Source organism: Phalacrocorax aristotelis, chromosome 2 (genome assembly GCF_949628215.1).
Source record: "Phalacrocorax aristotelis chromosome 2, bGulAri2.1, whole genome shotgun sequence".
Classification (NCBI taxonomy): Eukaryota; Metazoa; Chordata; class Aves; order Suliformes; family Phalacrocoracidae; genus Phalacrocorax; species Phalacrocorax aristotelis.
Genome location: NC_134277.1, coordinates 40,421,148 through 40,436,900, shown reverse-complemented (window position 1 = coordinate 40,436,900; position 15,753 = coordinate 40,421,148). Strand labels below are relative to the sequence as shown.

Below are 15,753 nucleotides of genomic sequence, written 5' to 3'. Positions count from 1 at the left end.
TGAGTCTGATGACTTCTTGTCTGGACATTGTGCCTTAGGGCTCAGCTTCATGCCAGACATCTGATGCTTTGCCTAGCAGAACAGTGGAATCCGAGAAGAGACTTGCTGAAAATCATGTCCTATTTCCCAGCAAGGAAATCTTCCATAACGTGGTGGATAATGTTAAGCAATTTTGAAGAGCGTTTTACAAAAACTATAGTGGAAAACAACCATTGCGGTTGCTTGAAGATAGAACAATTACCACCATGTCTATCAGGTGAATGCATACACTTCATTTTTGTGGAAAAGTTTCATGTGCCCAAAGCTGCATTTAATACGTTAATATATGCAAAATGTCCCCTATCACATGAAGCATTTGCATTAGGGATAGCATTTGGAAGCACGTGTATGAGGATTAGCATTTCCAGATCGGAAACAAGTCAGAAGCATTCTGACCTGTCTGGAACAGTGGTTGGAAATGAAACCATTCACCTGAGAGAAAGGCTGAAGGTGTCTCTTACTCCATATTTTCACCAATCAGTCTGTGAGATCTCCAAGGCCCCACCTACCCCAATCTTTATTCCTGTACGAGAAATGCTGGTTTGCCCTGTCCACATCTCTTGTGCATGATTTGGATTGTCCTCCTAGGCTCCAGCTTCCTCTAGTCTCGTTCCTTGTGTCCTAAGGAGAAGTGAGCGTAGGCGTGCAGGTTTCACGTAGTGCATTGCCTGGCATAGGAACAGCAGCAGCCTGGGGAGGAAAGTGGTTGGGGCTGAGGACGCTGTCTCCACATTATGGGACTGGGGAGGAGGGATGGAGCTTACCCTGGAGTAGTAGTCCTGTGGACTTGGAGTGTGGCTTCAGGGTTTAGCTTAACCCAACAGAAGTTCTGCCCGAGTGCCTTGAGATGGCTTTGTGACAGGCACCCAAGTAGGAGCAATGGAGAGAGCCCTTGAAAGTGTGCAATCCCAATTCAAGCTAAAAGAGCAGTTTAAAGCAATCTAGTTACTTCATAAAAGCTTTTTCAAGCAGATTCCCGGCTAAAATGGATAGTGCTTTCCTTACCCATGGAGCTCTCTGGTTTCAGAGCCCTTCCAGCAAAGGCACTTGCAGAATCAAAATTCTGGGGTGTACTAATAACACCCCTCAACATATAGGACCATTGTCATTCCGTGGAGTAAACCAAGAATTAACTGATTAACTGTTGTAATTTTGCACATTATATTTTATCCTGCTTGATTTTAGGAAGTGTTTAGCCAGGACTTCTGCTACTAAGTACCTGCAATTTACAAATAATGTGCAATAAAAATCAGGATTCTTAAAAAGATTCATGTTGGACATCCAGCAATGAGGATAAAAAAGTCTTATGTCTCCTTATCTTTCATAGGTTGTGGTTGTGACTTCTTTTTTTTGTTTTTTTTACGTGAAGGCACTATGCCATAAAGCTTGTAAAGCAGTTATGAAGTTCTTCAAATCTGAATTAACATTTCCCACCTACCTATCTTTCTCTCTTTTAAGCTTTTAACCTTTGTAGATATAAGACTAGTATCTTGGGAAGCAGCTTTTTATTTCAGCTTTATTTATATCCATCAGTGGGAGATGCTCGGAAAACATTGGGAGAATGCTGCTCTGTCATGCAGCAACCGGGAATTTACATTACAAAATGGTAAAAATAGTCCAAGGATCAGTTCCTTCAGATGCTGAATCCTCATTTCTGATTTTCAAAATCTTCTCGTGTGTGGGTATATTTCTATATGTATATAAATACGTGTGTGTGTATATATATGTATATATGATCAGGGGTTTTTTTGTTTTATATATTCCCTCATTACCTTCAATGTAGCTTTACATTTACATTAACATGCACATGTATAATATTTAAAGGCAACATAAGGCAGAAAAGGAGGAGGAGATAATTTAGTTTATACAAGGATAGGAGAAAGGAGGAGAGACGCGCTTGTGCCATCATTTTCAGTCTGCCTTTAGGCAGCTTTAACTTATATGACCAGCGTTTGCCATGCAGATCCTTGCTTCTCCTGACCCTGGCAACAGTACGGAGGTCAGATAGCCATCCAAGTGCAATGCCAAAGGCACAAACAAAAGTTTTTTTTTCTTCTCTGCCCATCTGTGGGTTTTTCCCTTACCCTACGTGTTTATAGGGCATATGACAACAAATTCCATTGCATTACTTGCTATAGTTCAAGGTAATGGACCAAGGAACTTAACATAATTCTTCATATGTAATTAAACTGTCTATTTCATTATTTCTCGTCCAGAAACGTGGGGGATATTGTTGTGTTATCCAGTTGGGTTTTGAATGTTCCCTTCTCATTTGGAAAATGTTAACATAGAGTATCCTGAGAAATACGCACTCCTGAGAGTTTGGCTTGTATTAAAACTGTTATCTGTGATTTCTACGCAAACAAAAGACACTGATAGTGGCTAGGATTGGGGAAACAAAGTTCTCCTCCATCCCCCCCTCCAATCTTTAAGTTCCATGCTGCTCTGGAACTTTATCACTATTCAAACTAACTCTAGGGACAAAGCCTCGTAGCTTTCTTGTTTTCCTTTTTTTTTTTTTTTTTTTTTTTTTTTCTTTCCTTAAAGGCATGTTAGGGTTGCAGCATTGGCACAGGCTACCCTGCTGGTGTCTAGGGGTGTAAAGTGGAGGATTTATGGAAGACAAAATAGAAGAGAGCCTTAAAAGTTTGGCTTTAAAAAATGGAGCCAGTAGTTTGACAGATTGTTGAGTAAATGTTCATTTTATTGAGAATTATAAAAAAGGTGCTTAACGCCTCTGTGCCATTAATATAATACATTAAAAGGTTACTGTCAAGATTAGTGTTTCAGCTCTGAAAATTGACTGTAGGGTTTATGGGCAGCACTGTTCATGTTCTGCTTGGAAGACGAGGTATCTTCCACTTACCACTTGACAAAACCATTATGTTGTTACCAGGCTTTATACTGAAAAACCTGATAAATAATAAAACATAAATAAAATCTCATTTCAAAAGCAGAATAGTTCCTGTCTGTTTTCTAGCCAGATTTAGCAGATGCGGGTTTGAATGTAAAACAGTTGTGAAAATAGCCAGTGTCAAACTAGTGCAGAATTAAACTTGTGGGGTGTTCTGTTTTCAGTGTCTGTTATTGTTGAAGTACTCCATTTCAAAAGCATGCATTCCTTCCTACAGAAAAAAATTCAGATTCCTTAGTTGAAATTAATTAGCATTCAGAAACCAGATAGCATGTTTTTGGGTATTCATGAGATCTCTGTTTGAAAAAATGTTTTTAACTTGTAGAAATGTGTTGCAACACACAGATGGGAAGAAAAAGAAAAAAAAATCTCTTTAGCAAGCACTGTGTGTAAAAGGAATATTACATTTTGCACGCTCCTGATTACCCTGTGTAAACAGTTTTTGACATCTGTCTTTATAGTTTTCGAGGAGAGGAAGACTTTGTTAAAAGAACCATTTTTATACAGCAGTCACCATTGCAGTCTTGCTTTACCTGTATTATGAAAGCAGATGGTCTGCATGTCTTTTGAATATTTATAACTATCAAAAACAATCTCTTGCTATTCACCCTTAGGCTTATGAGATGTCAGGACTGTTCTGGTTGAAAAAAAATCATCTTGGGTGTTTACAGAAAGAGGATTACATTAAGCTGAAATGACTATACATTTTCCAGTTTAATATTTGTCCATCAGCTGTTTAATCGTATTTAGATAATTGTGTAAATAAGTTGTTGCAGCCCTTGCCCCTTCCACTGAGCAGGCTCGAAGCTTTAAACACTGATGAATGAGTTGCAAAAAGGCTTGGATTATTTTTTTCCTAGTTAACCTGGAAGGCCTAAATAAGTTTTGGTTACAATGCTCCTTTTGAGGGAAATGTTTCTTTTGCAAAGGAATCCCCAATATCTAATTCAGCAGAGTTGTTTTAGGAAGCTGCTGTGGCTGTTACTCTCTGCTAAGTCCGTTAGCATGTATTTGTTCTGTGTAAATACTGCAGCCCAACTACCCCTTCATGAGGCATGAAAACAACCTCATTCTGCCCATATAAAAATAATTTTAAGGTTATTTAGGGGAAGTTTTGGGACTGTGGGGGTTAAAAGCTTTTTTGACTGGAAGCTGAGCAATCACTGATAACAGATTTTGCTGTGGTTGGTTGATTTGGCAGAAAAGCATGAACAGTTTTGGTTTAGATGATTGAATTAACCTGATTAACATTGTTTTTGTTGTTTTGCAAAAAGGACAACAGTATACTTCTAGCGATGATCGAATAATACTTCACCTGGTTGGAGAGCAGTGTTAGAGGCCATGACTCAGAAATGCCTCCCTTGTAGCACCTGCAGTGGTGGCTGAAGCGACCCGCCGACATGAAAGGCTGGGGTCCTTGCCGTGTCTTGCAGGACAGACCTTGCATTAGATTCTGGCACTATACGAAAGGTGTCTGATGCTACTGTTTTATTGGGTTTTATTTGATGGGCATAGGAAAAGAGTTCCAGTTGAGATTGAAGGTGTTTCCCCAGGGACCTCCCCAACTTCTTGGAGACATGGTGGTGTCTGGTTTTCAAATCTCTGGTGTTAAATCTTCCTGAGAGAATGGGATTTGGTTCCAACTACGCTGGGTGAACCTCAGCTGAACTTCAGAATGAATTCTACCCCTACCTCCACACAGTTGTTGGATGCCTAATTATAATTAACTTATTTGGCTAAAAAAAGAGCACTTGGGCTGCAGCAGATGGTATCATTCCAGGATAGTGGGATTTCTGTGAAGGTGGCACCATTTCAGATGAGATCTCCTCATTCTCAGAACAGGGCTGCGAGTGATGTGGTTGGGGGCAGGGAGGGATGGAGAGAGGGGAAAGGGTGAATCTGGGATCTTGAAGTCTCGCAACTTACTTTCAAGGATAAACTTACAGGAGATGTGTTAAGACTGTGGATCTGTGACCAGTTTTTGTGCTCTACCAATTTTCTTTGTGACGTGTGAAAAAGAAATCAGATTACGAGTGATGAATGTGATGCATTTGAATATTTGTATGATATATTTGTCATCCTGGAATGCCTGTGTACAGTATGACGTGTTTCAGATACAATCATTTTTGTTTTGATTATTGATAAGTATAAGCCAAGACATGGGGAGCTTCTCACGTGTAATGACTTGGGAAATAAGAAAAACTTCAATATGCCCCTGGTCTAGATTGTGCATCTCTGAAGACCACTAACTCATAGGGTTGATTTTCAGTTTTAGGCCCTAAGCATAGTGGGCATTTGTATATGTAAATTGCCATTAAAACATGCAGGAATTCTACAGTGATAGGAATTATATAGGAATTTCTATAGCAAAACGCATCTCTCTGCACTGATGTGACTGCAGGTTTGATGACAACATAATAAATAAAGCATAGAAACAATGAAATTCAATGTTGTCAAGTTATTTTCTGAGTTAACAAGGTAGTAATATTTTATCTGGCTTGTAAAATTTTGCCTTTAGTGAATTAGTAAATAAATCATTGATTCCTCTGATGAGGATTCTTAGCGTAGGTAATATCACTTGAATGTTTGCATGAAGTGTTCTCAAAGAAAAAGCAGGATAATTTTCATTTTAAAATGTGTTGATAATGTCTGTGGGGGTTTTTTTTATCTACCTTGAAGAGCTGGAGCAAAATCCCAATATTAGCCATCAGAGCCTGAAATTCACATTGTGTCAAAGAAGCCAAATTCCTAGCAGTGTTATTTAAACAGACCAGTCCCCTATTTGGTTGTAAAATAAAGTAACTGCATTAAATTTATTCCTGAAGAAGCAGGGGATGTCACAAACTGCCGTGTCATTGGCATATCTTTGTCGAATGACATGGAAGGGAGGACTAGGAAATCCTACACAAATATCTTCTTCAGCAATAGGTAACTTACTAAAATTATTATTAATATGCATGTTTTCATACTTAACTGAAGTTATTTGGGCAGAAGGAGACATCTGAAAGGGGCAAAGTGAAATGAGAGAAAACCACCTTGAAGTCTAAATGACATCCACAAAATATGTGCAAGCTAATATGGGATGGTGGCCCATTACATGTGCAGTTCTCCATTTTGCCCATGCAGATCTGCAGGTTTTACATGAACAATAACTTTACATTCGTATAATTTACCAGTTCAGATTCAAGGGACTTTTAAAATCACGTCTTATGTATCATGTGCCCATGTTTAAAATGGTTTAATCTGTAAAAGAGCTTAAACAATAATTTTGTACGTATTAGACGTTAATGATACTGCTATTAGATTGGAAATTGAAATTGGGTTCAGCTGAGCTTGGTTCAGGTCATTCGGGCTAAAGTTGCAGTGGTCTATTAAGATTTCATTCTCCTTTTATACCACTGACAAAAGGCTTCTAGCTAGTTTCAGAAATGCCAGATTAATATCAGGGAAGGGTAAGAATTGGTGATTCAGAGAAACATTAAAATAGCTGCCTGGTGAGTAGAGGGTATCCAGATTTGGCATAAATAATACTGCCTCACTCTAGCAGTTCTGAGCCTCCACAAATAGCATGTTACTGAGTAACACGTTAGAAAATGGTTATAATAAACTTCACTAAGATCAATAAGCAAGGTACTTTTACTCAGAAGCTGAACTAGCCTTATAAAAGGCTAGTTTTTTACTCCAGACTTTTTCTTGTAGTGGTTATTGCAGTGTGTGTAGCAAAGGGTTGATGCCGTACATCGGTTTTATGGCAGCACAGAATAGCTAAGTGTTACATGTGGAATAGTGAAGAAACACAATAATCAGGGCTTTGTCTTCTTGACTGTGTCATTCTTTTCTTAATACGCTGGACAATTCCTGTAGTTAAGCTAAGAGTAACTACTTTCCACATAGAAATCTAAAGGGTGGCAAAGTTCAGTCGCTTGAACTTAACGTTTGCTAATTTTGTTGTTCGTACATCATATACTGAGTATAATTTTCAAGTTGGAGTGTTATCTCATTTTGTAAGGCTTAGTCTTAACTGATTTGTAAAAGAATGTACTGGAACTGAAAGTTTTATGCATTGTAAATTCTACTATTTTAAAATTGGACAAAACTGAGCAGAAGGTAAATTTCTCACTGTAGCTATCTGATATCTCGAGAACCTTTGAGAAAAAAATCATCTCTATCATCCTTTGGTCTATTTTACAGCTAATATTCAGTTACAGAATTAGACATGACAATAAGAGCTTTTCATAAGCCTGTTTCTAGGAATCACTTAAAATACCCTGTTTAGGAAAAGCAAATCTGGGTTCGGTTTGGGTTGTTACATAGATATTTTATTCTACTATAAGCCCCCTTGTTTGTTCCTACTAATAGGTCATTCAGATAAACTTTTACCCTATGATTTTCTGTGATAAATGGCACAAAGGGAATGGGCATGGGTAGCTTGGGGCATTGCTTGCATTTTTGAGTCAGTGTAGGATGTGTATGCCTGTAAACTTGTGTGGGTACATGAAGGGTCAATCAAATTTAAAAGCAGAAATAATACAAACAAAATGCACTTTCAAGATCAGCATCTTTTGTCCAGAGCCCATCCCATTGCCTGATGTTTCTTGGTCGATAACTTTGTTCTTCCCTTAGTACGTCTGCTTTTTTGCTCCCATTTACTATATACCTTGGTTTGTTTTTATGCTCAATTAATGAGTTTTTTAAAAGGCTTTGGACAATAGGATTAAAAATGCAATATGGTTTTCAAACTCTAAAAATATAATGGTTTCAACAATTGAAATAATTTGTGCTTTGACTTGTACTGCTCTGTATTACAGATTTTTTTTTTTTTTCTTCTCCCCTTTTCACACAGAGTATGATTTCTTCCATTGTGAACAGCACTTACTATGCAAATGTCTCAGCAGCAAAATGTCAGGAATTTGGAAGGTGGTATAAACATTTCAAGAAGGCAAAAGATATGATGGGTAAGCAAAAAAAAAAATAAAATGCCGTGATGGTGGGATACATACCATTATGTGTCATGTTGAGGTCTGTCACAGTCATATAAGAAGCCAGGTCCCTTCACAGTAAGTTTAGGATGCTTTTGATGAGTAGATGTAGAAAGTACATATATAGTGAAAGAATTCATTTAAATAAATATTTGCTATTGAAACAGCCAAACTCTTAGGTTGCCAGAGATGTAAAGCTGTCATTCTGTAAATCTAGAGATCTTCTGCCGCCCAGAATAATTGTTTAAAAAACCTGTCCCTGGAACTGTGATGGACTGATTTTTTTAAATGTATGTATTTTTTTCTTGCTTTAGCTAATGTATATTTAAAGAAACAGGCTTCTATAACTATCACTGCCTTCAAACAAGAATGCTATAATTGTATAAATTCCTATCTTTCTCTAACTTTGGGACCCTGATTTCAGTTCATTTTAACAGATAGTTGTTATGACAATTGTTTGCTTGTTGTAGTAAGCACAAGTAAATTACTGGAGAAAAAAAATCCATCAGTGGGACATATTAATTCTGTAATACCTTTTATCCTTTTGTATTGTCCCGTTTTAAAACTATTTCTTAAACCTGTTAACATACTTTTGAACACTTTATGTCAGAAAATTTCTACATAGTTTTCAACAGAATGAAGAAATGGGACCTCAATTTGGATTGAATTTTTAGCTTGACTTAGCTTTCAGTATTTGAAGCAAAATCATTCATCTACCAAAACGGGTTCCTCGCCTTTTATAGCTTAAGGCTGTAATGAAGACAATGCATCACTTTTGTGATAATTGCTTGAATTACTATTCCAAGTGAATGGCCCGCTTGGGTTGATCTCTACTTTCTGCTAGTGAAAAAAGGCAGCTTCTTTCCTTTATCTACTTGGTACCTTCTGTGCAACACTGAAGCCTTCTTCTGAGACCACTGAAGTTGGTAGTAAGACTTCACTTGGTTTCAGGTGGTCTGTGTCCGAGGCAGCAGAGTGCCTGCATGGGGGGGGACACATTTCCGCAGCACCCTCTCCCACCTCCATTGTAGCAGCGCTCCAGCATAGGGCATCCCCTGCAAAATTTGCTTTTTATGGTCTGCCAAGACAGGTTCACCATCCATTCCTTTGAAGACAATAAGAACAGGGCATAGGAAATGTGCATGTGTGTGTGTGTTCCTGAGTAACCTAATACTGGGGGGAGAGGCCATGCTGCCCCCACAGCTGCACAGAGGAGGAGCAGCGGGTGCTCTGCTGGGGGACTGATCCAGGTTGTGGGCATATGGGCACCAGACCTCTCTGCAGAACAACCCACTTTTTTTTTTTTTCTCCTTAATGTCTGCCCATGGTAGGATGGAGGGGAAAGGGAGGGCTTTGGGTGGATATCCAGGTGCTGATTTCTTCTTCCATCTCTCATCGAGGAAAGGGTGGTCTTGCACTGGATGTTAGTGAAGATCATAATTACTATGAAAAGTTCAGACGCTGTCTTTTTTTAAAAATATGCTCTACTAGAATAAGAAAACAAATTGCTACAACACTTCTGTGAAAATACTGGAGTTTTGATTTTTAAATGAAGCATATTTTCTTAAAGCTATTTTCAGACCAGCATTGCTAAAGCTCTAGAACTGAGATTGTTTAAAATGAAAAAGTGACATGCATTGATAAAAAGGAGACTCCTTTACATCAGCCTAGAGTTATTTTATATTGTCTTATCATGCACAAGAGGGGAGCTGGAAGAACTCTTGTAGTTTAAAAAACTGTGTTGTTAATTAAAAAGGAGGGTGTGTCAAGGCAGATGAGTTAATATGAGAAAAAAAATCAACCATGTTGCAAGTCACTGAAAAAAACCATGCATACATGGTTGCAAGATAAAGCAGCCCATCTGTGTAATTTACATAAATTATACTAGTTCCTAGTAGTCCTATACAATTGATGCAGCATCTAGAAATTAGCCGAGCATGGGGAGGTCCACACCCCACCCTGCTTGTTACAATTTTCCAGTGGCTGGGAACTGCATATATCATGGCAGGGACGCCACAGGAGGAACAAAACCAGTCACCAGAGGCTTCTTTCTCTGGTTGGGGTGTGCTTTCCCATAACAGCCTTCCTTACCCTTTGTGCAGATGCACTTACCGTTTCACCCGCGTCTTCTGCAACGCACAGAATGGTTTCCTGTCTCTCATCTTTGCCCTCTCTCTAGTTGCTTGCTGCCTTGTCTGGAGTCCCCTGCATCCATCGCTGCAGGGACGTGCTCTGCAGCCCGCATGCTCGCAGTTTGGTTGCGTTGCACCTTTGCAAAACTCTCGGGAAGTTACTTCTTTGCCATATGTGGTTTCCAGCACATGGTTTTACCTCTGATATTCTGCTGGTTCATCCAAGGGCCCAGTGATGATGATAGGCAGTTTGTTGGATGCTTTTTTTGAAAAATATTCACTACACCATTATTTGTATGTAAATTTTGAAGGCAGGTAGCCACAAGAGTGATGTTATGGGCCTGCTGATCTAGGCTGGAGAGTACAGTAAGCTTGAACCTGAATGCGCCGTTTTACATTTATTTTTATTAGCATGTCTTGCAAGGAGCGTGAAGTTTGTGATTTTCAGTCTTATGTTGGCTTTTTCAATGTTTCTTTTCCACCGTAGTTGAGATGGATAGCCTTTCTGAACTATCCCAGCAAGGTGCCAACCATGTCAACTTCGGTCAGCAGCCGGTCCCAGGGAACACAGCCGAACAGCCTCCATCCCCTGTTCAGCTTTCTCATGGTAGTCAACCATCAGTTCGGACCCCGCTTCCAAACCTGCACCCTGGACTTGTATCTACTCCCATTAGCCCTCAGCTGGTAAATCAGCAGCTGGTAATGGCCCAGTTGCTGAACCAGCAGTATGCAGTGAACAGACTTCTAGCCCAGCAGTCCTTAAACCAACAGTACTTGAACCATCCTCCTCCTGTCAGTAGATCCATGAACAAGCCGTTGGAGCAGCAGGTCTCAACAAACACAGAGGTGTCTTCCGAAATCTACCAGTGGGTCCGTGATGAACTGAAACGAGCGGGAATCTCACAGGCAGTATTTGCACGTGTGGCTTTTAACCGAACTCAGGTCAGTTGTCTTTTTTTCTTTTTTTTCTTTTTTTTTTAAACCGAAGAGTCCCTTCTTTCTCTGTTTAGTAATTAGCACCTTTTAAGTCTCTCTCCTCATTTCTGCCTTGTCACTTAGCTCCTGTGAGGGAATGGCACTTCCTTGTAGGACCAGTGTCCATGTTGGTACAGTAAAGAAATCTTCAGTGATTGGTTTGTGGCAATACCTGCTGTTCTTACAGACACCTTGGTTCCTTTCCAGTTGTGATGGTTTATGAATATCTTAAACTTAATCTTCCCTGGCAAGAACATGAACAGCTCCATGCACAACCATTCACAAAGTCACCCAAGATTGCCTTTTGTGTTGCAAAGGTATACCCGTACTGACCACATGCATGCACTGAACAACCTGTCTTCTTCCACAGGTGTACCTGAGATGGTCTTTTATTCATTTGCATTTATTTTTATTATTTTCTAGTGAAAGTCTTAATAATATCTTTTCCAGCTTCTGAAAACATAAATAAAAGATAAAAAATAAAAGTGTTATTTTTAGATCATCTACTCTTTTCATGTATTTTTGTCGTTTGTTGCAAAAACAGTAGTTGCTGAGATTGCCGATGTCCACGTCAGAACATATACTTCAGCTCTGCAATGCAGAAAAAACTAGCCCTAGCAAAGCTGATAAGTAACACTAAAATGTGTTATTTTTTACACCTGTTTTAGAAGCTAACCCTGTTATAATTTATTCTGCTCTATGAATTTAACTTAATGCCATGTTGCATGGAATTTAATCAAGCAGAAATTATGGAAGAAATGTCAGTATATCCAATGCAAATAATAAGATATCAAAATTTTAGAAGTCTGTTTTAACAGAAAATAAAATAGGAATTTTTTTAAAAGGAAGTATTTTAAAAAGATTTAGGTAAATTTGCTTTGATTTCACATTTTTAAACTTAAGGAACAAGTATTTGTCCATTGTAGAATATAGTAAGAAAATAATAATTTGGGCTTCTCTTGAAAGGTCGATATTTCTCCCTGCACAATTTAGAGACTAAAGATTCTGTTTCAAATACACTGGTACCAGGTTTGAATCAGCATGTCGTTTGTAATTGTTCTGAATTATCATTGCCTTAAAAATTTTTACATCCTCCTTTAGCTAAAAGAAAGTAGAGTCGTGGTGTGAATTTTCTGTAGAGTTCTCTGTGTGTGTGTGTCTCTTTCCTCTTAACAGCAGAGGAGGTTTTCAAGATCTGGGTCTTTCATACCCAATTTCATGGGATACGTGAACTCACGCAAGGATTACTTCCGTAAGTTAGGTTCAGGCAGTGTCAATTGTTGTATTTACAAATAAATTTAATACGATGTTTAATATTTTAACTATTGATACTATGAAGTTTGAAATAATTATAGTAGCTTCAAGTTATCATGGTTTGCAGCTGCCATCTGACCTGGGCAAAAAGCTGAGCAAATAATTCAGAAAATAAATAGTTTATTAGATATTTACTTCTTTCTCAGACTTATCTAAAAACAGCTTGTTTTCTCTCAGCCTCCTCCCCCCTCCACAGTCATTTGTTCATTTTTTGTCAGCTAGTTTTGCATGCAGCTTTTGGTCTCTATCATTTATGCACGAACAGTATTTGGTACCTGAAATACAAGGGCAACTGGTTCTGACTGGACGTTGAATTTATATGACACTGTGTAAGAAGATGCTTTTGAGATGTGATGAATGCAACCACGGAACCAGATTTCTAGTGCAAATATTGATGCCCGATATTATATATTTTTTCTTACTACTGTTGTTGTTTAACCCGGCAGGCAGCTAAACACCACGCAGCCGTTCACTCACTCGCCCCCGGCGGTGGGACAGGGGAGATAATCAGGAAAGAAAGAAAAAAAAAAAAAAAAACACGATTCGTGGGCTGAGATAAAGGCATTTTAATGGGAAGGAAAAGGAAGGGAAAATAATAATAGTAATAATAATAACAATGATAAAAGAGTATATAAAATGAGCGACGTACAGTGCAGTTGCTCACCACCTGGCAACCAATGCCCAGCCCATCCCTGAGCAGCAGCCCCCCAGCCAGCTTTCCCCTAGTTTATATACTCAGCATGATGTCATGTGGTATGGAACATGCCTTTGGCCAGTTTGGGTCAGCTGTCCTGGCTGTGCCCCCTCCCAGTTCTCATGCATCTCCAGTCTTCTCAGTCAGTGGAGCATGAGAAGCTGAAAAGTCCTTGACTTAGTGAAAGCACTACTTAGCAACAGGTAAAGCATCAGTGTGTTATCAACATTATTCTCATACTAAAACCTGAACACAGCTCTGTACCAGCTCCTAGGAAGAAAATTAACACTATCCCAGCTGAAACGAGGACAACTACAAATGTTCTTAAATATTTGTTTCAAGTTAAATTCTTCCACAGATGTTGTGGTTAACCAGCTTGGTAAAATGTGTTCAAAGTGACCCAAAACTGGGAGGAAACCCCAAAATGAACGTTGAAAACAAATCCCATGGAGATATGAAATACCTATATAATATATTTTGGCAATTTTCAACCAAATCTACTTGAAAGAGCACAGAGTAGTATCTTTATATCCTACAAATTGTATTAGCTAGTCAAATTAGTATTTGCGGTTAGCTACATAAGATTTTGCAGTATTCGTTATGTGTTGTGGCAAACGTAGGGAACAGAAAGGAAAAATACCAGGAGCCTAGGCAGTATTAACCTCAGTGTTGCCAAGAAATATCTCAGCATACTTTTAATATGAAGCGAAGTCCCGCTGAAATAGGCAGATTTCACCTTTGCAAAACTGAAAATAGTTGATTGTGCCCACAGTAACAGCTAATGTCTTAACTACAAATACAGGCAGAGATAACTGTGATTCTTAAAAGAAAGCATTTAAATTTATTTTGCTTGCTATGCTTAGGAATTTATTTCAGGTTATTCAAGGATACATCATATTTAACTAAAATTGGGGCAGCACTTTAATAACTGATGATATTTTGATGTTATTTTCTAATATTGATTTAATATCTTTTGTCTTTTTTTGTGTCTTTTTTTTTTTTTTGGCTAGAGCAAGTGAAAATGCTTGTTTAAATTCATCTACTGTTTTCTGAGATAAAAAGCTAACTCAGGCTTACCACTGACATTTTTGAAATTGTCATAAGCATATTTGAGCCGTGTCCAGGGACCATATCATGCCATCAGTTTCTGAAGGCAGAAGATCTTACTGAAATCGGTTAGGAGTTCGGCACAGAAAAACCCTGATGTCGAGATACAGTCTCAGATGAGGAGAGAGATTTGCTTTCAGCATTAAAGTTAAGGAAGGAAGTGAACTATAAAGTAGGAGTACTTCATCTTAACAAAAATGGACTTTGGTTGAATTGACGGAAGATGTTGGCACCTCTTGTTTTACAGACTTGTGCTCTGCAACATGAACACAGAATTTGGTGGGGGTTTTTGGTGGGAAGAGGGGGTTCTACCAGCTCGGTGTGGTAATTCAATACTTGGTCCTACCTTCCAAGAATTTTTGATTTGGGGGAAAATGTTGAATAGAAATATTTCTGCTTCCTCCCAGCCCAAAGGAAAGAATTGGTTAAAATTACTTCCAAAAACTAGGGTTTCATCTATTTATAAGGCAGAAAAAATCCCTCAGCCACACCTCAGAAAATTAAAAGGATGTCCTTAATATATTCTTGGATAACTTCCCCCCTACCCTTAACTTCGAAACGGTAGTTTCAAAACCGTGTAGTTCTCAGGAATGTGCCTTGCAAAGAGGCACAATCAAAGAGGAGACCAGAAAGCTATAACTTGAATGAAAATTAGCGTCTATACAGGCACAGTAGAACAATTGTTGTAGGGAGCAGAAGTGGTTTCAGAGGATGGAGCATCTCTCCCCATGAGAAATTCCACAGTGGTCCTTCTAGGAAGGCCTCAGAGTGCAGTGGGGTCTGAAGCGTTACTTGTCCTTCAGCAGTTGCGATTCCAGCTCACTGGCTGCGAAGAAACAGATTGAATCCTGTTAGCACCTCTTTGTAGAGCACCGTGGAAAAGGTTTTTGAGTCAGGATTTGTGCTAGCAGATCTGACTTTCACCTCAAGCATGGCTACCAAATATGTGTACCACTCTCCATTTGCTAGGGCAATTTCAGTAAATTGAGCTGGTGATGTTTTGGTTGCCGTTGGCTGAATTAATAACCATAGTATTTTTTCCCAGTGATGTCAGTGCACTGTGTAGACACCTGTGCTCTCTCGACAGAGCGAGTTCAGTTTTTTCCTGCACTTTGCTGGTCAGAAAATGGCATTTGTTGTCAGCTCAGTAGCCCAGATGGCACCGAGCAGCTGTAGGGTGACAGCGCCGATGCATTGGGGCAGGTCCCCAAAGCGCGGTGTCCCCGCCAGCCTCTGCTGCAGCCTCCCATCAGCAGAGAGGCTCAGCCTGCCCCTCTAAATTTGCAGTTAAACTGCGAGTTTCTCTACTCTGTTTCGCTGTTCTTGAGAGAGGTGGAGTGTAGCATCGCCGTTTGTTCAACTGAACCACCTTCGGAGCCCTAAACAAATAAACAAACTCCTCTACCATTTCTGTCCCGCGTTTGTAAATGTAAACATAAGTCAGGAAACGGAAAGCTTGGGTTCCCACAGGCGAGTCTGACATTTGACTTGAAGGCGTAGCTTAACCTGGTGCGTGGCAGGGTGACATGTACGAGCAAGGAATTGTGTTAGTCACGGTTGTGGTTGGAACTGTAACTCGGGGCTGCTTGTCTCTGTTTG

At 39.2% G+C, this 15,753-nt stretch overlaps 1 protein-coding gene across 6 annotated transcripts in view; it reads left to right on the top strand.

Annotated features, from left to right (window-relative positions):
• Positions 1 to 15,753, top strand: part of SATB1 (SATB homeobox 1) — a 93,896-nt gene that overhangs the window by 38,171 nt on the left and 39,972 nt on the right. For all 6 annotated transcript variants that reach the window (XM_075083202.1, XM_075083200.1, XM_075083199.1 and 3 more), the window contains 2 exons: positions 7,797 to 7,908; positions 10,552 to 11,006. In XM_075083202.1, coding sequence (XP_074939303.1) covers positions 7,797 to 7,908; positions 10,552 to 11,006 — 567 coding nt within the window. The remainder of the gene's footprint in view (positions 1 to 7,796; positions 7,909 to 10,551; positions 11,007 to 15,753) is intronic.